The 25,433-nt window shown below is 43.3% G+C and overlaps 1 protein-coding gene across 1 annotated transcript; it reads right to left on the reverse strand.

The window, feature by feature from the left end:
- On the reverse strand, positions 1–24,875 carry LOC111159028 (ISY1 splicing factor homolog). The gene is made up of 11 exons (XM_022521385.1): positions 24,631–24,875; positions 22,519–22,541; positions 21,407–21,458; positions 20,580–20,645; positions 19,288–19,330; positions 16,871–16,983; positions 10,820–10,937; positions 6,005–6,127; positions 5,098–5,219; positions 876–962; positions 1–486 (listed from the first exon to the last, which is right to left on the reverse strand). Exons 1-11 carry the CDS (start codon positions 24,631–24,633, stop codon positions 379–381), a joined length of 858 nt encoding a protein of 285 aa, XP_022377093.1. The 5' UTR covers positions 24,634–24,875; the 3' UTR covers positions 1–378.
- Positions 24,876–25,433: the final 558 nt, after the last annotated feature.

The raw sequence follows: 25,433 nt of genomic DNA on the forward strand, positions 1-25,433 counted from the left end.
TCTTTTTAGGAAAAATTGCATCTTTTTAATGGCAGTCATAAATTGACCTCCCTCCCCAGCGATGACAGTAGAAAGCTAAGTAAAACACAGGCCGTCTGTGAGCAGCCTGTTTTACACACTCTGGATAAAAATAAGTGGGTTCCTACAATAGCAAAACATTTGTACAAAAGTGACAGCTGAACGGGTTCGGCACGCAGACAGCCTGCCAGGGAGGCCCAGGCAGCCCCTCCCTTCGCATCGGGAGATGGGGGTTAGGAAAGGTAGGGGAAGTAGCAGGAAGACTCGCAGCACTAGCCAGCCTGTGGGCTCACCAAGGGCCAGCGGGGGATGATGGTCTCCTGTCAGATTTTCAGACCCTGAGCAGGTCTCAGCTCAGCCCTAGTAGCCCAGAAGTCTCTTGGCCTCTTCGCTCTGGGCCTGCAGGGTCTCGCTAGCATACTTCTGGAGGAGTTCCATCTTCTTCCTCCGCACCAGGGCCTCCTCGATCTGTGGATGGCAAGAAGAAAGGGCTCATCCTTTACTCCTCCGAGAGGCCCTCCATGCCTTGCCAGAACCTGGCCAGGAGGGAGTGCCCGGGACAGAGGCCATTGAGGAGCCAAAACCCAGAGGCCTCTCCCCAAGCCCCACTCTTCCCCACCAGAAGCGTGGGAACACCGTGTGTCAGTATCCCCTAAAGCAGACGAGAGCCTGCCTCCTCGGGAGTCCACACTCTGTTGTGAGCATAGTGACCAGTGTGGTTGGAGTCAGAGCTGCCTCAATGGACAGGAAGGCCGAGGCAAACCCGCTCCCCCACTCCATGCAGTCTCCTTTAGAGGTGAGACCCCTGGTGCTGGGGAAGCCCCACCGGCAAGGGCAGCTCCCCCACTCTGTCCTACCTCTTGCTGGGATGGCACTGGGACGTGGGCGATGAACTTCTGCTGCCCGTCTTCACCTCCTTTCTCCTGGCTGCCTTCCTCATCAGACTACAAACAGAACCCCCAAATAGTCAGTGAGCGGGGAGCCTATTAAACACAGGCCAGTATCACTACAAAACTGGACATCTGTGCAGCTGCTTACAAGGAAGAAACAAAAGGAAAGAGGAAGCTCAAGGCTCAGAAAGACATGAAGAAGCACCACTGACTATTTATTTATTTTAATTTTTTTAAAAAGATTTTATTTCTTTATTTGAGAGAGAGAGAGAGATCACAAGTTGGCAGAGAGGCAGGTAGAGAGAGAGGGGGAAGCAGGCTCCCCGCTCAGCAGAGAGCCCAATGTGGGGCTCAATCCCAGGACCCTGACCTGAGCCGAAGGCAGAGGCTTTAACCCACTGAGCCACCCAGGCACCCTATTTTTACTTTTTTTGAAGATTTTATTTATTTGACAGAGAAAGAGACACAGCAAGAGAGGGAACACAAGCAGGGGGAGTGAGGGTGGGGGAAACAGGCTCCTCACTGAGCAGGGAGCCCGATGCAGGGCTCGATCCCAGGATGGAGCCCCGCATCCGCTCTCTGCTCAGCAGGGAGCCTGCTTCCCCCCCGCCCCCCGCCTGCCTCTCTGCCTACTTGTGATTTCTGTCTGTCAAATAAATAAATAAAATCTTTTAAAAAAGAAATAAATAAAGAGCAACGATGCTGTGTAAATGATGCCACCTTTTGTCTGAGGAAAGAAAACAGGAACAGAAACTAGCGAGAGCTGTGAGAACCAGGCGCATCTCTGCACCAAGAGACCTACAGAATTTTTGTTGATCTTTATGTATTTTTTTTTTTTTGGCTTTTGAACCTCGTACATGTTCTCTATTTTGTTTAATGAAGATTTTTAAATGTACCACATAGAGAAAAAAAGGCCAACTCAGAGGCTGCACTTGAGTCAAGAGAGATTACTCATCACCTAAGGAAATACTGTGGCTTGGGAGACATGAGCAGCAAGGACCCCTGGGAGGCCCTGGGTGGCCCACACCGGCCTCTCGGCACACCCGCTGCCCAGGGAAGCTGGCTGGAGACCCTTCAGCGGAACGTCTCGGATGCTGCTGGCAGGAGGCAAACGGGCCCAGCACCCCAGGAAATGGTTCAGCCACATCTTCTGAAGCCTAGCATGTGCCTTCCCTACAACCTGATAATTCCGCTCCTCCATGTACACACAACATGAATGGCTCTCTGTGAACAAGGAAGGCCACGGCAGCTTCCTTTGGTACTGGACACTAAACAGATACCTGTGACCATGAGACACTAAAGAGTATGCATGATTCCACCAGCAAACGTCAAGTTCAGAAATAGGTAAGAGCTTAAGGGTTATCCGAGGTCAGGAGAGTAACACCCAGTGGGGCGGAAGCAAGTTTCTAGGGTGCTGGTCATGGTCATGTTCTGTTTCGTCACCGGGTATTTGCTCCATGGGGTTGTTCGCCTTGTGAAAATGCACTGACCTGCCCACTTACCACTCGCATACTTCTCTCCACATGGAATCTACTCAGCAATAAAAGGGAATGAACTCTTGAATCCAACAACTCCGATGGATCTCAAGGGCCTTGTGCTGAGTGTAGGAACCATCCTCAAAGATGACATAAGGTATGATTTCATTTATGAAACATTCTCAAAATGACAGAATTATAAAGAAAGAGAACAGATTGGAGTTTGCCAGGGGTGAGGGATGGGGGAAGGAGGGAGGTGTGACTCTAAGGGAGCAGTGCAGAGAGGGAACAGCTCTGTATCTTGACTGAAATGGTGGTTATAGGGGTGCTTGGGTGGCGCAGTCAGTTAAGTGACCAACTCCTGGTTTTGGCTCAGGTCCTGATCTCAGGTTTGTGAAATAGAGCCCCGCATTGGGCTCCGTGCTGAGCATCTAAGACTCTCTCTCCCTTTCCCTCTGCCCTCCTCACCACACGTGCTCTAATAAAGAAATCTTTAAAAAAAAAAGAGAGAGAGAGAGAGAGAAAGAAATGGTGGTTACACAAATCCACATGTGATAGAAGACACCAAACGCTATGCACTCATTACCCCAACTCTGTCCTGCAGCGTGGATATTGTACTCTAACTCTGGAAGATGTAACCATTGGGGAAAACTGGGTGAAGGATACATGGGACCCTCTGTGCTACCATTCCTGTAAACTATTTAAAACAACAACAACAACAACAACAAAAACACTTGGGGCGCCTGGATGGCTCAGTGAGTGAAGTGGCTGCCTTCGGCTGGGGTCATAATCTCAGGGTCCTGGGACTGAGTCCCACAACAGCCTCCCTGCTCAGCGGGAAGTCTGCTTCTCCCTCTCCCTCTGCCTCATGCTCCTTCTCTCCTCTCTCTCAAATAAATAAATAAAATCTTTAAAAAAAAACAAAAAACCCACAACAACCTTTGGAGGCCTGCCACTGCTCTCCGGATAAAGGCAAAGCCTCCTCCCTATAGAGCTGGGGCGCTCACTTGTCCTGCCTTGCCCCTCTCTCCCGCCTCCTCTCCTCTCCCCACCAGCAGCCCACACTGTGCTTCAGCCACACGTGCCTGTCCTCTGTTCCCCAACTCCCACAGTGTCTCTCAGTACATGCTGTTCCCTTCTGCCTGGAACACTCTTCCCTCACCGCCTCTCACTTGGTAAACTTCTCCTGATCTTCCAGGCCTCAGCTGAATGGGCTGCTCCCCAGGAAAGGCTTCAAGGGCTCTCCCCACCCTGTGGCACTGTCTCAGAGCTGCTGTGACAGCCACTGTTTTCCACTGACTCTGCCCACTGGACTGTCTCCCCACTGACTTTAAGCTACAAGTAGAGCTCGGTTATTGCTGTGGCCCCAACATGGGCCCGGCTCACAGTAGCCACTAATTAAGCCAACAGCTGCTAAAAGAACATATGAATGTTTGCAGCTGAAGAAGACCTTCCTAGGTAGGGGCTCCTGGGTGGCTCAGCTGGTTAAGCATCTGACCCTCGATCTCCACTCAGGTTTTCATTGCAGGGTCTTCAGTTCAAGCCCTGCGCTGGGTTCCGCTTAGGGGAAAAAAAAGGAAAAAGGAAGGGAGGCAGGAAGAAAAGAAAAAACAAGACAAGAGAAGAAAATACAAGACCAGACGAGACCTTCCTAGGGCATGCTGCCAGCCTAATTCAGTGTATCTGCGGCCGAAGCGAGCACATATGCCAGCTTATTTCAAATGCTTCACTGTTCCCACTGCTCATCAGCCAGACCTGCCCAGAAGCCTCCAGTCAGCTACATCCTGTGTGATGCCAACAAGTCGCTCACCTTCTCTGAGCTTGCTTCTTTGCCACCCGTGTCACAGCAAGCTCCTCATACAGGCCCTGACCTACCGCCCACACAGCGGTAACGCCCCTCCCCTTCTCAGTCCAGCAAATCCACTTCATTCTCTCTGGATGTGTCAAGGAGTGAGGCCTGCATGGCAGGCCCCTCAGGAGAGCCTGGAGCTAGAAGGCTCTGGCTGCGAGGCAGGACGACAGCTCCGCCCTTGGGGTGACCTTCTGCATCAAAGCCTTGTCTGCTCTGGATGGGTTTCTATCTCTACCCTGGGGGGATGGGGGATGTTAAGATTGCAGCAGGGCTCCTGGTACCGGCATCTAAAGAGAAATGACAAGACCTACTGCTGACACCTTGAGCTCAGACTTCCAGCTTCCAGAACACCGAGTAAACCCATTTCTGGTGTTTAAGCCTCACCACCTGTGGTACTTTGTAAAGTAAAAGCAACTAATGCAACAGATCTATAATTGTGCCTGAAAACACAGTAACAATAAATAAGTGAATAGATAAATAAGAAGGAAAAATGGGGATAGGGGCTGTAACTCATATGGCTTCCCATGTGTTTAGAAGTCGGGTAGCAGTATATTCAGGGGGACTTACCTCTAAGAAGCAGGAAAGTAATTCTGGGTGTAAAGCACAGATTACAGAGTGCTCTCACACTCTCACAGCCATTCCCTTCTGGAACCCTCCCTGGGATGCGTGAGGTGATCCTCATACCCATCTTCCAGGTGAGGAAGAGGAGTTCCCAGCCAGAGGGCTGGGCTTTGACCCTGATCTCTCCCCAGTGAGCTGAGGCTTCCTACTGCCCCACCGATTCCCCCAAGGCCCAGTCTTGCGGGTGGCTCGGAGCAGAAGGCAGTGAGGACCAGGCCCCCCCCACCCCCGCCCATAGTACCTCCTCCTCAGTGACAGCATATATGTTGATCTCTTCCTCCTCTTCCTCCTCCTCCTCCTTTTCTCCTCTTGCCAGCCGGGCCTCTCGCTCTGCTTTCCACTTTTCCACCAACCCGGCCCTGACTGCAGAAACAGGAGAGTCAGGCCTCTGAATGAGCTTTACCCACCATGCCAGGCAAGGCCCCATGTCCCCTCTGAAGAGGAGCGCCCTCCACTCTGCCCTGGCGGGCAGGGAGCAGGATGTGAGAGAGTCTGGTCACACCACAGCTCTGGCCGGAAGTCACAAGAAGGCAGCTGTTTAGGGGACATTCCAAGATCCTCCCAAGTTCAGCAACCTGAGTGGCTTCAGGTTGACAAGGGAGACACAACCGTACATGCTGCTGGAAACAGGCTCAGACTCCCAACCAAAACCCTAGCTCCACACACCACTGGGAGATCATCACTAACGATTCCTCACAGGGCCGTCATGAGGCTTCAGAACAGAGTCCAGAAAATGGTTAGCACAAGACTTGGCGTGGAGGAAGTGCTCAGGGTCAGCCACCTTGCTCTGCACTGTTAATGTATAGCTGTGTTTAAAGCAGACTGAAAAGTCACTTAAATGGGCACCAGTTCCTGAGTTCAAGAAAGGCCAACGTGGGAAGGAATCCAGATGATGAATTACGGGTGGGTGGGGAACAGGTCCGATGTCGCCCTTGGGCTTCCCCCATCTGCTGCTTCTGGCCCCACACAGCCCCAGATGGCATCGTAGTTAACGGAGGGTTCAGTCATGAGCAGACCACGGCTTCTGAAGACCATCAGCAATAAATAAACTCGCTTCTGGCATATGGCACTATTTACAAACCCATTTTCTAAGGACAGAACGGAAACCAGATGCCATCTATAATGAAATGAGTTGCTCATAGACCTACATTTCTTCTCATAGTCCTGTTCCAAAGGCACGATGACACCATCATCTTCATCAAGGTAACCGTAGTATTCAAAATCGATTGCTTTCATGAGCTCCGCACGTGTCTTTCTTGGAGGAGGAAGAGCTAAAAGAAACAGCACCGACTTAACTAAATCACCACAATCACACTCGAGCCTGCATCCCATACAATGTTTCTCAGCCAAGGGAGTACGCTCAAGAAAACACCATGACGGGCGCCTGGGTGGCTCAGTGGATTAAGCCTCTACCTTTGGCTCAGGGCATGGTCTCAGGGTCCTGGGATCGAACCCCGCATCGGGCTCTCTGCCTAGTGGGGAGCCTGCTTCCTCTCTCTCTCTGCCTGTCTCTCTGCCTACTTGAGATCACTCTCTCTGTCAAATAAATAAATAAAATATTAAAAAAAAAAAAAAAAGAAAGAAAACACCACAACATAAGCACCTCCTATATTAGCCATAGAACTACGTTAAGTGGTACAACCCACCCTTTTCTCAATCAGTTTTGAAACCTTTAACCCAATTAGCCTATTTAGAAGGAATTTATCCTAACTTAAAAAACAAAAACAAAGACAGGCAAAGCTCTATGGACAGAGATGTGCATTGTTTACAGAGTTGTGAAAACCTGGAATAACTATGGCTGTGAACTACAGGATGTGTGGGGAATGGGGTTCCCTATGGCCCCCCATAGCTGTTTCACAAGGTGTTTTGATAATACAGGAAATGTCATGAGGTTTAATAAAAATGCGATGAAAAATCTTAAGTATATAGATAAGACAAAAGAAACTATAAACAAACCAAAAAGATAAATGAGAAAGTCTTGAAGAAAATATTTTCAGACTAAGGGTTAGTACTCAGAATATTTATGTAATTCTTAAAAATCGAAAGGGAGGGGGGCCCTGCTTGGCTCAGTCGATGGAGTGTTCAACTCTCTATCTCAGGGTCATGAGTTCCAGTCCCATGATGAGTGCAGAGATTACTTAAAAATAAAAAATCTTAGGGGCACCTAAGTGGCTCAGTCGCTTACGTGTCTGCCTTCGGCTCAGGTCATGATCTCAGGGTCCTGGGATCCAGCCCCACATCGGGCTCCCTCTCCCTTTGCCCCTCTCCCACACTTGTGCTCGCTCTCTCTCTCTCAAATAAAGTATTTAAAAAATTTTTTCAGACAAACCATAAAAGACTCAATCTCAAAAAACAGACTAAGGGTTGCTGGGGGGAGTGGGGACAGGATAGGATGGTGGGGATATGGACATTGGGGAGGGTATGTGCTATGATGGGTACTGTGAAATGTGTAAACCTGGCGAGTCACAGACCTGTACCCCTGGGGATAAAAACACACTATATGTTTATTTAAAAATTTAAAAATAAAAATTTTTAAAAATTTTTTTTCAAAACTTAAAAAAATAAAAAATATTTTTAAAAAATCAAAAGGGGTGGCGCCTAAGTGGTTCAGTAGGTTAAAGCTTCTGCCTTTGGCTCAGGTCATAATCCCAGGGTCCTGGGATCAAGCCCCGCATCGGGCTCTCTGCTCGGCAGGGAGCCTGCTTCCCTTTCTCTCTCTCTCTGCCTGCCTCTCTGCCTACTTGTGATCTCTGTCGGTCAAATAAATAAATAAAAATCTTAAAAAAAAAAAATCAAAAAGGAAATGATAACCCAACAGGTGAAAGAGTAAAAGCTGATCATTTCAGAAGAAAAATTTTGCATGTATAAAAATTTCAATTAGTGGGGCGCCTGGGTGGCTCAGTGGGTTAAGGCCTCTGCCTTCAGCTCAGGTCATGATCCCAGGGTCCTGGGATTGAGCCCCACATCGGGCTCTCTGCTCAGCAGGGAGCCTGCTTCCTCCTCTCTCCTCTCTCTCTGCCTGCCTCTCTGCCTACTTGTGATCTCTGTCAAATAAATAAATAAAATCTTGAAAAAAAAATTTCAATTAGTAACTGAATTCAATTTCATTAGTAAATCAAGGAAATAAAAAGTAAAAATAATAAATTTTTAACCATCAGATCCGCAAAAATTTTACAATTATGGGAAACTAGAAATAGCTAAAGGTCTACCAATGAATGGTTACATAATGTACGGCTAATTCATATCCTCTGTGCTTTAATCCTTCACATCCATCACAGAGTTCTAAGCAGAACGATGGGAGGATATCAACACAGAACATGGCACAACAGGTATGGGAGTGCCACTGGGTCTGGGCAGGCCTCCACCCATCACCCTGACGCTGGTGATGGCAAGTCCGTCCAACCCTGCACCACTCTTGGTCCCTGTCCTGTGACAATTCTGGCTGCACCCAGGACAGGGTACAGGGTACAGGGTACAGGGCTGGCTCAGAACATCGCATCCCTCCCATCACAGGGGCTGGTTCACAGATGGACCTAGGATCCGATCCAAGCCAACCAGAGCAATTCTAGGAGTTTTGCTTTAACCACTTCAGGGCGGGGAAAAATCTCTTGCTGAGAGAGGACAAAGCATAAACTGATGATGGACCACTTGCCACAAGCAGAGAGCTAGAGAGAGAAACGAGCTCACAGACTGGAAGTCAAAACTACAACATGGAGGAAATGTGACACGGTATCAGCCTTTCCTGAAGACAAACCACCCGTGGGCTTTTCAGTTATGTGAGTCAATAAATTCACTTTTCTGCCTAAACAGAACTGGGGTTGAGTCATCTGTCACTTATAATGATGAAATTTAGCTGATGAAATAAGCATGTAAGTGCATTAAAAAAAAAAAGCCTGGAAGGGAATGTACCAAATCAGATAATTATGATTACCAGTTATCCAGGGGCACAGGGATTGGGGGGGGGGCACCCAGGGGACAGTGCTATTTGAATTATACTCATTAAGACTGACTTAAGCACTTTCAGGGTGCCTGGGTGGCTCAGTTGGTTAACTATCTGCCTTCAGCTCAGATCATAATCTCAGGGTCCTGGGGTGGAGCACCCTGCTGCTTATCCCTCTACCTGCTGTTCCTCCTGCTTGTGCACTCTCTCTCTCTCTCATAAATAAACAATCTTTAAAAAAAAAAAAAAAAAAAAACCAAAGCACTTGCCTTTTTAAAAAAAAAAATCTACAACTGATTTTTTTAGAAAAATGCAAATTTAAAAAAGTAATATGTACAGTATAACCTCAGTATAGGAGCCCCCTCCACATACGTATTTTCATTCACATGAATTTTTTCTTCTTATTAGCTTTGATTCTTTGACCAATATGTTGGGTTGTCATTTCCCTTTAAAAACTGAAGAAAATATGCCCCAACATGTCAACAACTATCATCTATAAGATGTGAAAATATGGACAGGTTTTTTTCTGATTTTCTGTATTCTGCAACTTCTCTGTAATAAAATTATATTAATTTCATAATGAACAGCATGATACTTAAACTCTGAATTATTTTTTTAAAGTTTTTTTAAGATTTTATTTTTAAATAATCTCTACACCCAACATGGGGCTCAAACTCACAAGAGTCCCACACTCCACCTACTGAGCCAGCCAAGCACCCCCTAAATTGTTATTATTATTATTTTTAAAGATTATTTTTTAGAGGGGGGAGGGGCAGAGGAAGAGGGAGAGAGAGAATCCCAAGCAGACTCCCCACTAAGCACAGAGCCTGACGCAGGGCTCAACCTCATGACCTTGAGATCATGACCTGGGCCAAAATCAAGAGTCAGGTGTTTAGCCAATTAAGCCACCCAGGTGCACTGCCCCTGAGTTGTTTTTAAGTGTTGTTAATAACACTGGCAAAACAGTTTGGGCATGATTAATTTAAAAAGAAGGGCTTAATATAGGTAGAACTGTATTTTTATTTGTTTGTGTTTTTTAAAGATTTTATTTATTTATTTGGCAGAGAGAGACACAGCAAAAGGGGGAACACAAGCAGGGGAGTGGTAGAAGGAGAAGCAGGCTTCCTGCTTAGCGACCCAGGTGCCCCTAGGTAGAATTATATTTTTAAACAAACAGAAAAACTGACTGGAAGGAAATGGGGCAGAATCCCAACAGCAGTGAGAATACTAGTGTCTTCTCTGCTATTCATACTTCTTTGTATAAAGAGTTCAGACTACTTTCCTAAAAGGCAAAATTAAAATCCACAAACACTCCAGGCTAGTGGTTTCCAAGTGCATTTTGGAAGGCCAAGATTTGGCTGACACTCCCCAGGGCCACAGAGAGAGAAGGCAGGTCAGGTGAGGGGACCAGGAGTGGAAGTCCACACACAGCCTTTCCACTTTTCTCCATTTATACCTCCTGGGGTTTGGCCCAAGGTTGTACGTGTTCTTCAGGTAGGGCTTGTCAACTAATAAGTAACTGAAACAGGAACCTGTTTCAATGAACATCAGAGTCTGTCCTGATAATCTAAGGAAACCTCAAACAGGGAAACATTTAGGCTGAGAGACTGGCATGTGCCAAGGGTGAGAATTTGGTGCCAGTCAATTCTGGATCCACCTCCCAGCCCCATCTGTGCGCCCTGGGCTACAACTTCAACTACTAGTACTTACAGTTTCTCATTTGAAATCTGGGGACAATAAGAGTCACCTGGGTGGTTCAGTGGGTTAAGCCTCTGCCTTCAGCTCAGGTCATGATCCCAGGGTCCTGGGATCAAGCCCCGCATCAAGGCTCTCTACAGAGAGCCTGCTTCCCTTCCTCTCAAATCTGGAGACAATAATTCTGACAGCACTGCGGAGCATCTGAGGAACAATACAGGAAGAGCACCTAGCCTACAGGTGTGTTATCATGATCACTAGCAATCAGAGGCTAAAACCTACATTAGCATCATCACAAACTACATCACAAACATTAGCAGTTACTTACGCTCTTTTTCAAAAAGCTCCCTGACACCAGGCAAATCTTTAGCTGCTCCAAAGTACTTGTAACCTCGATTTCCTGGGACTTCTTTCCCTTCATGATCCAGCATTTTAGGGCCAACTTTCTTATTGGGAAGGAAAAAGAGAAAATGGATCTGATCTTTTAGTTCACATGTTTGCAAATATACTTTAAGATAATAACATGAATGTGGGAAAACACTGATGTACAGAGAAAAATATTTAGGCCCATTTTTTTTCATAAATTAAAATCAGCCTAAATAAAAATAAAATAAAATAAAATCAGCCTAAATACCTAGCAGCAGGAGGACGATTTAAGTAAATTTCAGCATACTCAAGGATGGAAAATATTCTATGCCTTAAAAATGATGATTCTTATGAAACTTTCCTATCACCTTAGGATAACACTTATGATATGACCCAAGTGACAAAAGCTTAAAGAAACAATTGCAAACAACTTCAATGACAAGCAGTAAAAGACAAATGAGATACATCCTGAAGAGAGAATTCTATCCATCAAAGATGATCATATCAACAGCTACATGTAGTATGTGACCCTGGACTAGGTCCTGTCTTAGAGGGGCAAATGTTAAAAAGGAGATTACTGGGAAAATCAGTGAAACAGCCAAGAAGGATGGATAAAATTATTGTATCAAAGGTAAATGTCTTGGGGCGACTGGGTGGCTCAGTCGGTTAAGTGTCTACCTTCAGCTCAGGTCATGATCCCAGAGTCCTGGGATCAAGCCCCACATCAGGCTCCCTACTCGGCAGGAAGCCTGCTTCTCCCTCTCCTGTTCCCCCTGCTTGTGCTCTCTCTGTCAAAAAAAAAAAATCTTAAAAAAAAAAGTTAAATGTCTTACACTTGATAATTCTACCATAGTTATGTAAGGAGAACATTCTTACTCTTAGAAAATACGCAGAGAGGGGCGCCTGAGTGGCTCAGTCAGTTAAGCATCTGCCTTCGCTCAGGTCATGATCCCAGGGTCCTGGGATCGAGCCCTGTGTCCGTTCCCTGCTCAGTGGGGAGCCTGCTTCTCCCTCTCTCTCTGCAGCTCCTCCTGCTTGTGTGCTTACACACACACTCTCTCTCTAATAATTAAATAAAATCTTAAAAAAAGAAAATACAGACAGAGTGAGGAAAAAAGAAAATATACACAGAGATATTAAGTATTAAGGGATAAGGAAGCATGATGTATTTAAGCTTCAAATGGTTCAGAAAAAATAAATCTGAAGGGACACACAGAAAATGGCAAAATCTGGCAAAGTATCAAAAACTGGTAAATCTGTATGAATGGTATATAAGAATTCTCTGTACTAATTTTCTAACTTTCTCAAAAATGCTTTTTAAAATAGTGATACAGGGGCGCCTGGGTGGCTCAGTGGGTTAAAGCCTCTGCCTTCGGCTCAGGTCATGATCTCAGGGTCCTGGGATCGAGCCCTGCATCGGGCTCCCAGCTCCATGGGGAGTCTGCTTCCTCCTCTCTCTCTCTCTCTCTCTGCCTGCTTCTCTGCCTACTTGTGATCTGTCTGTCAAATAAATAAATAAAATCTTTTAAAAAAAATTTAAAAAAAATAAAATAGTGATACAAATGATTATTGATATGAAAATATGTCGCTGATACACTGTTAAGTGAACAAAGCACATGGTTAGAATAAGAAATAATCTCTGTAAAAATGAACATATATATTCATAGGATAAAAGTTAGATAAATAGAAAATGTCAGCAGCAGCTCTGTGGGCTAGAAAAATATACTCTATATCATGCACAGAACATAACAAATTTTTAAATATTGTATAATTTTTATATTTTCTCTCTCGCTCTGTTTTTTTGTTTTTTGTTTGTTTTTGCACAGAACTATGTAGTATCTACATAACCAATGCTACCATTTTGGAAAGAAGCATAAATGCTACAACCAAGTTGTACAGACAGTAAGTGCGATCTCAGTCATTGGCATTCACAGAAGAACAACGGAAGGAACTATTCAGGTTGCATCCAGGTAACGGCATTCTGACTGAATGCTCTGCTTCTTTATACTTTTCTGACCTTGATGATAATGTACTACTTTTTCTTTTCTTTTTTATTGTGGTAAAATATAGGTAACAAAACGTACCGTCTTAACCCGTTAGTGGATAGTCCAGTGACATTAAATACGTTCGTAACTATCATGTAACCCTCAAAACCATTCATCTCCAGAACTCCCCTCATCTTGTGAAACTAAGACTCTAAATGTATTACTTTTACACATAGAAAATGGAAATAGAATTGGTAAGCATTAAAAAACTCTAGAAAGAGGGGCACCTGGCAGGCTGAATCGGTACAGCTTGCAACTCTTGACCTCAGGGTTGTAAGTTCAACCCCCATGTTGGGTGTAGAGATTACTTAAAGATAAAATCTTAAAAAAACTCTAAAAAGAAATACATTAAAACACTGATGTTGAATTGCGGCAAAAATTATAAAATACCTAGGAATCAACTTACCCAAGGAAGTCAAAGACTTATACTCTGAAACTATAAAACATTGATAAAAAAAATTGAAGATTTGGGGCACCTGGGTGGCTCAGTGGGTTAAGCATCTGCCTTCATCTCAGGTCATGATCGCAGGGTCCTAGGATCTAGCCCTGCATCGGGCTCTCTGCTCAGTGGGGCGCCTGCTTCCCCCTCTCTCTCTGCCTGCCTCTCTGCCTACTTGTGATCTCTCTGTCAAATAAATAAAATCTTATTAAAAAAAAAAAAGAAATTGAAGGAGACAAATGAAAAAACATTTCACACTCATGTACAAGAAGAATTAATATTGTTAAAATGTCCACATTACCCAACACAATCTACAGATTTAATGCAATCCCTATCAAAATACCAGCAATGTTTTTCAAAACACTAGAACAAATAATTACAAAACTTATTTAGATCCACAAAAACCCTGAATAGCCAAAGCAATCTTAAGAAAAACGAAGCCGAATTCCATATTTCAAGATATACTACAAAACTATAATAAATCAAAACAGTAGGGCTGTGACAAAAAACAGATGCATAGATCAATGGAACACAATAGAGAGCCCAGAAATAAACCTAGGATTGTACGGTCAATTAACGCATGACAAAGGAAGCAAGAATATCCAGCGGAAAAAAGACAGTCTCTTCAACAAACGGTGTTTGGAAAACTGGACAGTCACATGCAGAAGAATGAAACTGGACTGCTTTCTTACACCATACATAAAAATAAACTCAAAATGGGTTAATGACCTAAAAGTGAGACCTGAAACCATAAAGTCCCAGAAGAGAGCACAGGCAGTAATATCTCTGACATCAGCCATACCAACATTTTTCTAGATAGGGCTCCTGAAGCAAAGGAAATAAAAGCAAAAACAAACTACTGGGTCTACATCAAAATAAAAGCTTCTGCACAGCAAAGGAAACAATCAACAAAACTAAAAGACAATCTACTGAATGGGAGAAGATATCTGCAAATGATATATCCAATAAGAGGTTAATATCCAAATTAAAAAAGAGGTTAATATCCAAAATATTAGAAATTAACAACACCAGGGGCGCCTGGGTGGCTCAGTGGGTTAAAGCCTCTGCCTTCGGCTCAGGTCATGATCCCAGGGTCCTGGGATCGAGCCCAGCATCAGGCTCTCTGCTCAGCAGGGAGCCTGCTTCCTCCTCTCTCTCTGCCTTCCTCTCTGCCTACTTGTGATCTCTGTCTGTCAAATAAATAAATAAATAAATCTTTAAAAAAAAAAAAAAAAAGAAATTAACAACACCCAAAAACAATAATCCAATTAAAAAATGGGCAGAGGACAGGAACATTCTCCAAACACATAAAGATGGCCAACAGACACACTGAAAAGATGCTCAACATCACACATAATCAGGGAAATATAAGTCAAAACCACAGTGTGTGATATTACCTCACACCTGTCAGAATGGCTAATATCAAAAACACAAAAAACAACAACTGTTGGCAAAGATGTGGAGAAAAAGGAACCTCTCACATGCTGGTGGGAATTCACACTATAGTATAGCCACTGTGGAAAACAGTACAGAGGTTCCTAAAAAAATTAAAAATAGAATTACCATATGTTTCAGTCATGGCACTACTGGATATTTACTCAAAGAAACGAAAACACTGATTTGAAAAGATATATGCACTCTTATGTTTATTGTAGCACTATTCATAGTGGTCAAGATATGGAAGCAACCCAAGGGTTCACTGACTGTTAAAGTGATAAGGAAGACATGGGATACACAAACACACACACACACACATATATATATAAAGAAATATATATAAATATACATATATATATACACAATGGACTATTACTCAGCCATAAAAATGAAAGAAATGTTCCCATGTGTAACAACATGGATGGATCTGTAGGGTATCATAAGTAAAATAAGTCAATTAGAGGGGAAAAAAATGCCGTGACTTTCCCCATGTGTGGAATTTAAGAAACAAATGAACAAACTAAAAAAAGAAACAAACAAAAACCAGACTCTTAAATATTGAGAACACATTGAGGGTCACTAGAGGGGAGTTGGGAGGGAGAATGGGTGAAACAGGTGAGGGGGATTAAGAGTACACTTATCATGATGAGCACTGAGTAATGTACAGAACTGTGGAGTCACTGTATTATGCACCTGAAACTAACTATACTGGAATTTTTTAATCAATTTTTTCAAGAAATCTAGTCAATAATATAATAACTGTGTAGTGACAGATGGTTAACAACGCTCATTGCATAATGTATGTACAAGAATTGCTGAATCACTATGTGGTACACCTGAAATAAATGTCATATTATGTGTCAACTATATTTCAGTAAAAAATAACACTGAAAATTTTAAGAAAATTAATGTTGACTTTGGGTGGTGGCAGTTAAGAATATCTTACATAGTAATTTTTTACTGCTTCTGAGGTCACTTTTCCGGGAGGGTTAGCAAACCTCTGCATTTCTTTAAAGCTCTCCGACAGGACACATAAGATCACCATCACCGAACTACTCAAGAGTTAAGTGAGACAGTTCCTCACACGGTGCCAAGAACAAAACCAGGGGTCAAGAAACATGAATGCCTCTTCTTCATTTGCACACCAGGTACTTAAGTGAGAATTAGGTGTTAAAGTTTCATAAAAATGAGAATACCAGCAGGTTAGAAAAACTTCACCTACTTCCTGCATAACACATTACAACTCGTTGAACAGGTCAAATGACCTGAGGTAGACCTCTTCACAAACGAATCAATGGGGTGGGCTCTGGGCTAGTATTTTTTAAAGTTGAGACCCATGAGTGGGTCATGAAATCATTAAGGGGGTCACAATCATCAATTTTTTTAAGTCAAAATATAACAGAATAGAAAAATCTCAACATGCATCAACACGAATTTTTTCGGTACATTTTTGTGTGTACCGGGTTTTGACAGAGTCTGTATTATGTGTGTGTTTTATAATGGGTCATGGTCCTAAAAACTTGACAGCCAGTCTAGGCGACTGCATTTATGAGTGTCCAAAGAAAGGAAAGAATGGAGGGCCCTCAAAGCCCCCTCCAGGAAAGAACCCAACAATGGCTGCCCCGACTCCCAAGAGGCTCAGAGATGATGTAAAGGGTCCATGGTCATTTTTGGTTTTTTAAGACTTTTATTCTTTTAAGTTATCTCTACACCCAACACAGGGCTCAAACTCACAACCCCAAGATCAAGAGTCACATGCTCCCCTGAGCCAGCCAGGTGCCCCAAGACTAGGGTCATTTTAAACAAAAGGCCCAGAGAGATTAAGTGGCTTACTCAAGAACATCTGGGCACTAAACTCAGGTGCCTTGTCTGCTCTGAGGGCTGTGCTATAGGGTCTTTAAGGATTATCCTACCCATGCTTCCTGTCCACATCCAACAGGCACTTTCCAAGCCTTCTTTCATTCCTTCATTCCTCAAGTGCCTACTCTGTGGCGGACATGGGCCAGGGGCTACAGGGGATTCAAAGCTACCCAGCTGCCCAAAAAGCTCGCTGGCTTACCCCCAAGATCCTCTGAGACCACTGCTTACTTACTCCATAATCAGGACCTCCCAGCTCCTTTATCCGGACTTCCCAGTGTCCCTTCTCTCTTAGCAGTTTGTTAATTTCATCATTCAGGTCACGAATTCGGAATTCGCCTAAACCGGCTAGAAAACAAAAAACATTAATATCATTTCTTCAAAATAGCACTCAATGTTATACTCTTAAAAATGAACATCAACACTTACGAAGGTATCCGGTACAAAAATACTCATTTAAATTTATAAGAAAAACCATCAACACCCAAATAAAGGAAAAACAAGGATTAGTAACAGAGTTCTCACGAGCACAGGGGGAAAAAAATCCTTGAAAAACAACTTCCTCCTTGTAACTGAAGCAATCCTGCAGTTCCATTTATCCACCTATTAAAATGTCTGAGTGGGGGTGCCTGGGTGGCTCAGTGGGTTAAAGCCTCGGTCTTCAGCTCAGGTCATGATCCCAGGGTCCTGGGATCGAGTCCTACATCAGGCTCTCTGCTTGGCAGGGAGCCTGCTTCCCCCTCTCTCTCTGCCTATCTCTCTGCCTACTTGTGATCTCTGTCTCTCAAATAAAAAAATAAAATCTTTAAAAAAAAAATGTAGAAAAGAATCTGGTAACCTATTCACAAAGAAAAAAAAAATCCTGTTGGGATTTCGTCAATGTTTTATGCTGAGGCTTCCCATCCATGAATGTTGTGTATCTCTCCACGTGCTGGGGTCATCTCTGATTTCCTTTACCAGTGTTTTGTAGTTTTAAGCATACAGATTACAGGGGTGCCTGGGTAGCTCAGTCAGTTAAGTGTCTGCCTTTGGCTTGGGTCATGATCCCAGGGTCCTGGGTTTGAGCCCCAAGTGGGGCTCCCAGCTCAGCGGGGAGCCTGCTTCTCCCTCTCCTCCCAACTTGTGATCTCTCTCACCATCTCTCTCTCTCTCTCTCAAGAAAATAAATAAAATAAAAAAAAAAAAAAAAAAAGGCATACAGATTGCACATATGTTTTGTTAGATTTATACCCAAGTATTTATTGTGTTTTGGTGCTTCTGTAAATAGCACTTTTTAAAAATGTTCTAGTACCAATTTTTCAGTGCTATGTTATAAAAATAGAATTGATTTTTGTGTATTGACCTTCTATTCTGTGACCTTGCTAAACTCACTTATTCATTTTAGAAATCTTTCTATAGCTTTGTTGGGATCTTCTACAGGGAAAATTACATGATCTGAGAACAGAGAATTATAGTTCTTCCCCTTCCAGTCTGTGTGCCTTTTATTTCCTTTTCTTGCTTTACTGCACTGACCAGGAACTCCAGTATGACCTAGAATATAAATGGTTAGAATAGGTATCCGCCTCATTCCTGCCCCTAGGAGGAAAGCATGCAATCTTTCACTATTAATTATGATATTAGTGATAGGTCTTTTGGTAGGGTTAAAAAAAAAATTTTCCTCTTATTCCCAGTCAGTGGAGTTTTCATCACGAGTGAAGGTTAAATTTTGCCAAATATTTTTTCAATATCTACTGAGAAGGGCATGTGGTTTCTCAACTTTAGAATGGTGATTAAGTGAATTACATTAATTTTTTAATGCTGAATCAGCAATGCATGCATTCCCAGGATAAATCCCACTTGGTTGTGATTTATTACCCTTTTTATAAATTGCTGGATTTGGTTTGCTAATATTCTGTTGAAGATTTTTACGTCTACATGCATGTGGAATATTGATTGGCAGTTTTTTTCTATCCACATAATGTCGTTTTTTTAATTTTAGTATCATGATAATGCTAATACTAAAATTTATAAAATGAATGAGGAAGTATTCCTTCTCCTTCCCCTTCAATTTTCTGGAAGAAACTATGTTGAATTGGTATTATTTCTTCCTTAAAGGTTTGATAGAACTGACCAGGGCCTGGAGATTTCTTTGCTGGAAGGCTTTAACGATGAATTCAGTTTCGTTAACAGATACAGGGGTGCCTGGCTGACTTAGTCAGTAGAGGATGCAACTCTTCATCTCGGGGTCATGAGCTCAAGCCTCACACTGGGCACAGAGTTTACTTAGAAAAAGAAATTTTTTTATTATTTTTTAATAGATATAGGGCTACTCAGCTTTCAATTTCCTTTTGAGCTGTGTTTCTAAACAGTGGCACTATTGAGATTTTGGGTCAAAAATTCTTTGTAGGAGGCACTGGAGGATACTTAGCGGCATCCCTGGCTTTATCCACTAGATGCCAGTAGCAACCCAAGTTGTAAAAATCGAAATTTCTCCAGATCCTGACAAATGTCTCCTGGAGTGTTTTATGAATATCAAATTGATTAACACTATTGTTCAGTTCTTCTATGTCCTTACTGATTTTCTATCTACTTGTTCTACTGAGAGAAGTGCTGAAATCCCCACGTCTAATTGTGGATTTGAGAATCAACACTTTAAAAGGCAGGTTACCTTACCATTCTGAATTTGAGCCACTTTTTTTGAGATTTCTCCAATGATCTGTGAAAAAAAAATAAAAGGTAATTCTCAAGACTTTTGAACATGTCTGAAAGCACAGAAAAAATGTAATCCAAAATCAGTAATTAAAAATACTTAGGGGGCGCCTGGGTGGCTCAGTGGGTTAAAGCCTCTGCCTTCAGCTCAGGTCATGATCCCAGGGTCCTGGGATCGAGCCCTGCATCAGGCTCTCTGCTCAGCAGGGAGCCTGCTTCCCTTCCTCTCTCTCTGCCTACCTGTGATCTCTGTCTGTCAAAATAAATAAATAAAAATCTTAAAAAAATTTTTTTAAATAAAATAAAAAAAATATTAAAAAAAAAAAACAAAAAAAAAACCTTAGAATCCTGGTAATGAACCATTCAGATAATAAGAAACAACAGAATACAAAATCAAAACCACAATGAGGTATCACCTTACACTTGCCAGAATGGCTAGAATCAAAAAGACAAGTAATAACAAGTGCTGGCAAGGATGTGGAGAAAAGAGAACCCTTGTTCTCTTTTCTTTTTCCCTCTGTTAGAGGGAATATAGACTGGTGCAGCCACCTTGGAAAACAGTATGGAGGTTCCTTAAAAATAAAAACAGAAATACTATATGATCCAATTATTTCCACTACTGAGTATTTACCCAAAGAAAATGAAAACACTGATTTGAAAAAAATGTATGTTAACTGTAGTACTATTTACAATACCCAAGATATGGAAGCTGTGTCCAGGGACAGAAGAATGGATAAGGAAGATGTGGTGGGCATATACAATGGAATATTACTTGGCCATAAAAAAGAATGGCATCTTCCCATTTGCAACAACATGGATGGACCTAGAAGGTGTTATGCTAAGTGAAATAAGTCAGACAAAGACAAATACCACGTGATTTCACGTATATATAGAATCAAAAAAACAAATGAATAAACAAACAAAAAAGTAGAAACAGACCCATAAATACAGAGAACCAACTCATGCTTGCCAGAGGGGCGAGGTTGGGGGATGGGCAAAATGGATGAAGGGGAGTGGGAGGTACAGGCTTCCAATTATAGAATGATAAGTCACAGTGTGGGGAAAGGTAGAGCAGAGGGCATATAGTCAGTGGTATTATAATTGGGTTTATGGTAACAGATGGTAGCTATGTTTGTGGTGTCACCAAGCTGTACACCTGAACCAATGTAACATTCTGTATCAATTACACCTCAATCCAAAAAGAAGCAATTAGAGACTTGTTACTTCTACTAAGAACAGATTCACCCAGAACATACTTGTCGTCTCCACTTCTCAGCTTTGGGCAGCTCAGTACATTCTGAGGCAAGGAAGGGTCTTCGTTCCTAAGAAGAAGCAAAATACACATGTTGCCACTGTCCTAGTTGCCAGCTTTATACAGCAACCACAACTGATTCAGCCCTGAAGACTAAACGTCCAAACGTTCAAATACATTTGAAGCTTCAGTTTCAGATGATCTTCAAGCCTTACGTTTCACTCTCCAGTCTCTACTTAGGAAAGAAGTATACATACAAAAACATACATACAGAGGCTGCATTGTATCTAGTAGAATGAACCACTGGAAACCACTTAAAATTCCAGAGAGATGGCCAAGTAAGCTAGATTATATCCATTTCATGGCATATTCATATTATCTTAAGAAATAATGGCTTCAGTGTTTAGAACAAACATATATGTGTATACATGTACATGTGTGTAAGCACTTATGTGTATAATTAAAAAAAAAAAACAAAACAAAAATATTGAAAGAATGGCACATATTATTCCTAACCTGGCTGAGCCTCCATGAATTGAGATCACTCACCGGCTGCAGCTTCAGAGCTGCTCTCGATGGCACTTCCTGTATTAGACAGAGCTGGGATAATATGGGAAGCCAATTATCATAATACAGAGGAGGCGGAAGAACAAGCAGCTAGATCGTCACACTGCCCCAGCTAGAGGGAGGTACACGTAGAATTCATGGGTACAGACTCATAAGAATGTCAGCAAGCACAGACAAGGAACAGGAAATCTAGCCTGCTCAGAAGGGAGTTTTACCACATTTGTTCTTGAGACTTTACAATTCACAAGGAAGCTTTACACCAACCTTCACTTTTCCCTCTTCCAGCTGAGCTTGGCGAAATCTTGCTAAGGCCGTCCTATCAGGAAGAGAGAAAACTCCGTAAGATACTGCTCCCAGAGTTGTCATCCAAGTTCCTAGATGGGGTAGATCTGCTCATGACCATCATGTAAGGTATTCATTAATATGACTCATATATATATTATTATATACTTTTTTTAACTGTCCAAAGTATTTGTTAGTTGTTTATTTATCAAGGCAAACTATTCCATAACCCAATATTCACGCTTCATAGTTCAGGTACACAGGTCGGTGACAAACTTCAATTGAACTCAACCCAAAGAAATTCTTTACATTCCAAAATCACTTTGCACTCTGAAAGATACCAGCCTTCTTCATCTCCTCAAAATCTTTCATGGAATCATAATTTCTGTAGAAATCTGCACATGCCTTCTTTCTTGGTTCGACCACAGCAAACTTATAGAAAGTTGCAACCCCCAGGGATACAACGAAGGTTCCAACAACATGAAATCGCAGACGCTTGGCCAGAAGGCCTCGCACCTGACGTTCCATCAAAGCACTGGAAGTCATGGTAGTTATTCTCCTCAACACCAACCTCAAACCTAACGTCCTTCCTAACTGATAAAGAAATGGACCTATTATATACTTTTTCATAATACTTATTCATTTAAAAAAAAGAGAGCACACACGAGCATGTGAAAGAGATTAAGTCACCACAGAGAAGTTATAGGTTTCCATGTTCCAACAGTGAGGGACTTAAAAAAGCCATTGGTGTTCCTGAACATCCAAGTAACTATTTTACTTACACTGGGTGTAAACACTGTGGGGAACTCCAAGCATCAGACCATTGTGGTGAGCAACACATCCAGATGTTAAAAGACTAATATCATGGGGTGCCCAGACACACCCTGCACCATCCCCAAGTGAACTAATGTTTATCCAGTATAAGTTCTGGGATCTGTCAGAAAACACTAATGGGAAAAACAAACAGCAAATATGGGAATACTATTTTAACACATGTAGAGAAAGAAACATACCAAAAGGACCAAACACAAAAGAGCTCTGTGGTGATAATTAAGCAATATAAAATTTACAAACAAAATTAAGTCGATACTTACATGGCCTTTTCTGCATTTCGGGCCTAAGAGAGAAGGGAAGAAAAATGCCCATGTTTAAAATACCCTTTTTTTCATGTACTATTTAGAGAAAAGTATCACAAGGACAGTCACAAACATAAAGTTTGAACTAGTATATGTACACTGTAACGACAACAACAACAGCAAAAAATCAACAGATGTCCAAATCCTGTGACGTGACTTACACTGCTCCCTCCACCTAAAATCTTTACCTCTCCACTACCCCACCCCCTTGGATCTGGCTAACTCCTATCCATCCTTCAAAATGTATCATCTGTGTCATCACCATCCCAGAAAGTTCTTCTGTAGCCCGTTCTTCCCAACGGGGCTGCTACCTTTAGTTTGGGTTTATAACTACTGTGGTCCTTTCCACCCAGCATCCCAATTGTCTGTTTCCTGCCAGCAGAATTTGAGAAAGAAAAGGCTGGCTTTTCCAAACTGAGTTTTATGTAAGTATTGTCATACTAGTGTCAAGACAATTGTCCCTGAAACACAGTGTCAAGCACAGAATATGTTTTCTGGGTTGTAGTATAAGTATTTCTGCTTATACTTGTACTTGTTGAGTCAGGGACTTGAATTTTATTCTCAGCTTACCATCCCTGAGAAGCAGTCTCTGTTTCCCCATCTTTACAATAGGGATCATACCTCTTATCTCATAGAGATGTCATGATGACTTGATGAGAAAAATACATGAAAACATCAGGTATGCAGTTTATACTCAGCAAAAGCGAGCTCAATTCAAGTATACTTTCTGGTCCTCCCTTTCAATGACCACAGGAAAAAACTTGGCGAAAGCTGGGTAGATACATGAACACATTATCTACTAAGGAATAAAACAGCGCAGCTTTCCCAGGGGAAACCATCATCTTGAAGGCTGAGGCAGTGTCCTACCTATTTCATTAAATCCTAGAGATTCTGAATATTTAATTGAATGTTTCTCAATGCTTACTCCACCTTAAAATACCATGGTAGGTGCTAGCAATTGAGCCATGGATCTTCTTCTTGAGGGGACTTCTTGGAACTCCCCCCACCCCAAAACAATGAATAAATGTGATAAGGGAATAAATATATCCAGGATAATGTAGGCCCACAAATACAAATGTGTGATGATTAGAGTGTTATAAAATAACCAACAACTCCTGTACCCAGAAATATCCAGGCCCAGGGAGCCCTCTCCCCTGCTAGGGAATGGAGAGATGGATTCCCTATGCTTGCTAGAGTTCAGAAAGGAAGAGCCTCAAGGCTGAGCAGAGCAGTATGAAGCAGTAATTTGGGGCATATTCTCCCACAGAAAGGGCTGCTTCTAGCCCACTGGTTTCTCCTCTTCTTCGGATCTTGGGCTCATTAATCTACAAGAGCTTGCAATAAATACATCTACAACCTTATTACTGCGTCGTGTGGTTCTTACGGGGCTTCACTTAATGAAAATATTATGGTTACCAAGATATATGAGCAACTTTTTCGTACCAGCGCGATGTGCAATCTCACATTTACTTGTCGTGAGCGCTGCTGAACGAATGGAGAAGCCAACAGACCACTCCAGACCACAGAGATCACACCCTCACGCAATAACACTATGTCATCCGTTCAATCGTTACTGAACACCACAACGTGCCAGACGCCGTTTTAGACTTTAAGAAAGCAATGGTGACTTCGTGAAGTTTGTATCTCGTGGGGGAGACCGAGAACGCATAAATCAAATAACCCAGAAACATATTGTCACAACCGCTGTTCATCTCCCGTATGAGACTTGGGGACAAACAAGTGGGCCCACGCCGGGAACCGTGACTTGGGGCCGGTCCTTGCGCCCCTCTGTTCCTTACTTTTCCCGAGCGGTAACTTAAAGCGCTTGATCGACATGAAAACACTGTCGGAGAAGCTAACTCCTCCGCTCCCGAGGTTCCCGTTTCCTCCCCCAACTTCTGACAACTGAAGCAAGGAGGAAAAAAAAACCCAAGTTACACGTAGCCCAGGAGCCTGAAGCCTGCAGTGATGCCCGGCTGCGCGAGCCTACACCACGAGCACCCCGAATGGGGCCGGGGGCCCTCACAGCCCGCCCGCTCGCCCCCTCCATCACGCACCCACCCAACTCACCATGGTTGAGCGAGGGTGCCGCCTTGGGGCCGCGCGGCCCCAGCCCCCGAAGCTTCACCGCCTCCCGCGAGGGAGATCCTAGCGGGAACAGAAATACCCTAGGCGACCGCACCGCCTATTTTTCTGTCGGAAGGACAAATGGGAAGGACCGGAAGTGGGGAGCCGGAAGTGAAGTTGAAGAATTGACAAGGGGAGGAGGAAACGTGAGCGCGCGCCTGTAAGGCTGGTCCTCCCTAGGCGTCTGGAGGTTGCACCAATACACGCGTACGAAGGATGGGCGGGGCGGGTGTTGGCAAAATTGCGCTTGCGTAGTGAGACTGATATGTTTGGCTTAGCCCCCTGGTTTTGATCTCGCGATAGCAAATTTTCTCGCATTAATTATTGGTATTGCGGAAGCTGGCGATACATGCTGCTGTTGAGACGGAGCTGTTTGGCGTCACGGTTGATACTGTAGGTCGCATCCCTCCGTCCCCCTTTCTGCTTCTTCTGGTGAGAGCAAGCGTGCCCTTGTGGAAATCGCTCATCCTCATGCCTCCGAACGAAGTCGTCCCAGCCTGCGCAGAAGAGGCCAGGCAGCTCCAGAAGTGGAAGGCGCAGACTCCAGCTAGCGGGCGCTGAAACGCCTCTTTGGGCAGAGCAGAGCGAGTGCTCTCCAGGAGCTCGAACTGGCCAGGCTTCGTTAATTCCTTCGCGTTTTCCTGTCATTTGCGTGGGGCCTTTTTCCGAGCTCTTCTGGAATCGCGGGCCTTATCAGAGCTGGACCGGTACTTGAAGTCACTTTCTTTTAAAGTAAAAAATGTAAG

This window comes from Enhydra lutris, unplaced genomic scaffold, assembly GCF_002288905.1.
Source record: "Enhydra lutris kenyoni isolate GAN:26980312 unplaced genomic scaffold, ASM228890v2 scaffoldscaffold66, whole genome shotgun sequence".
Lineage (NCBI taxonomy): Eukaryota > Metazoa > Chordata > Mammalia > Carnivora > Mustelidae > Enhydra > Enhydra lutris.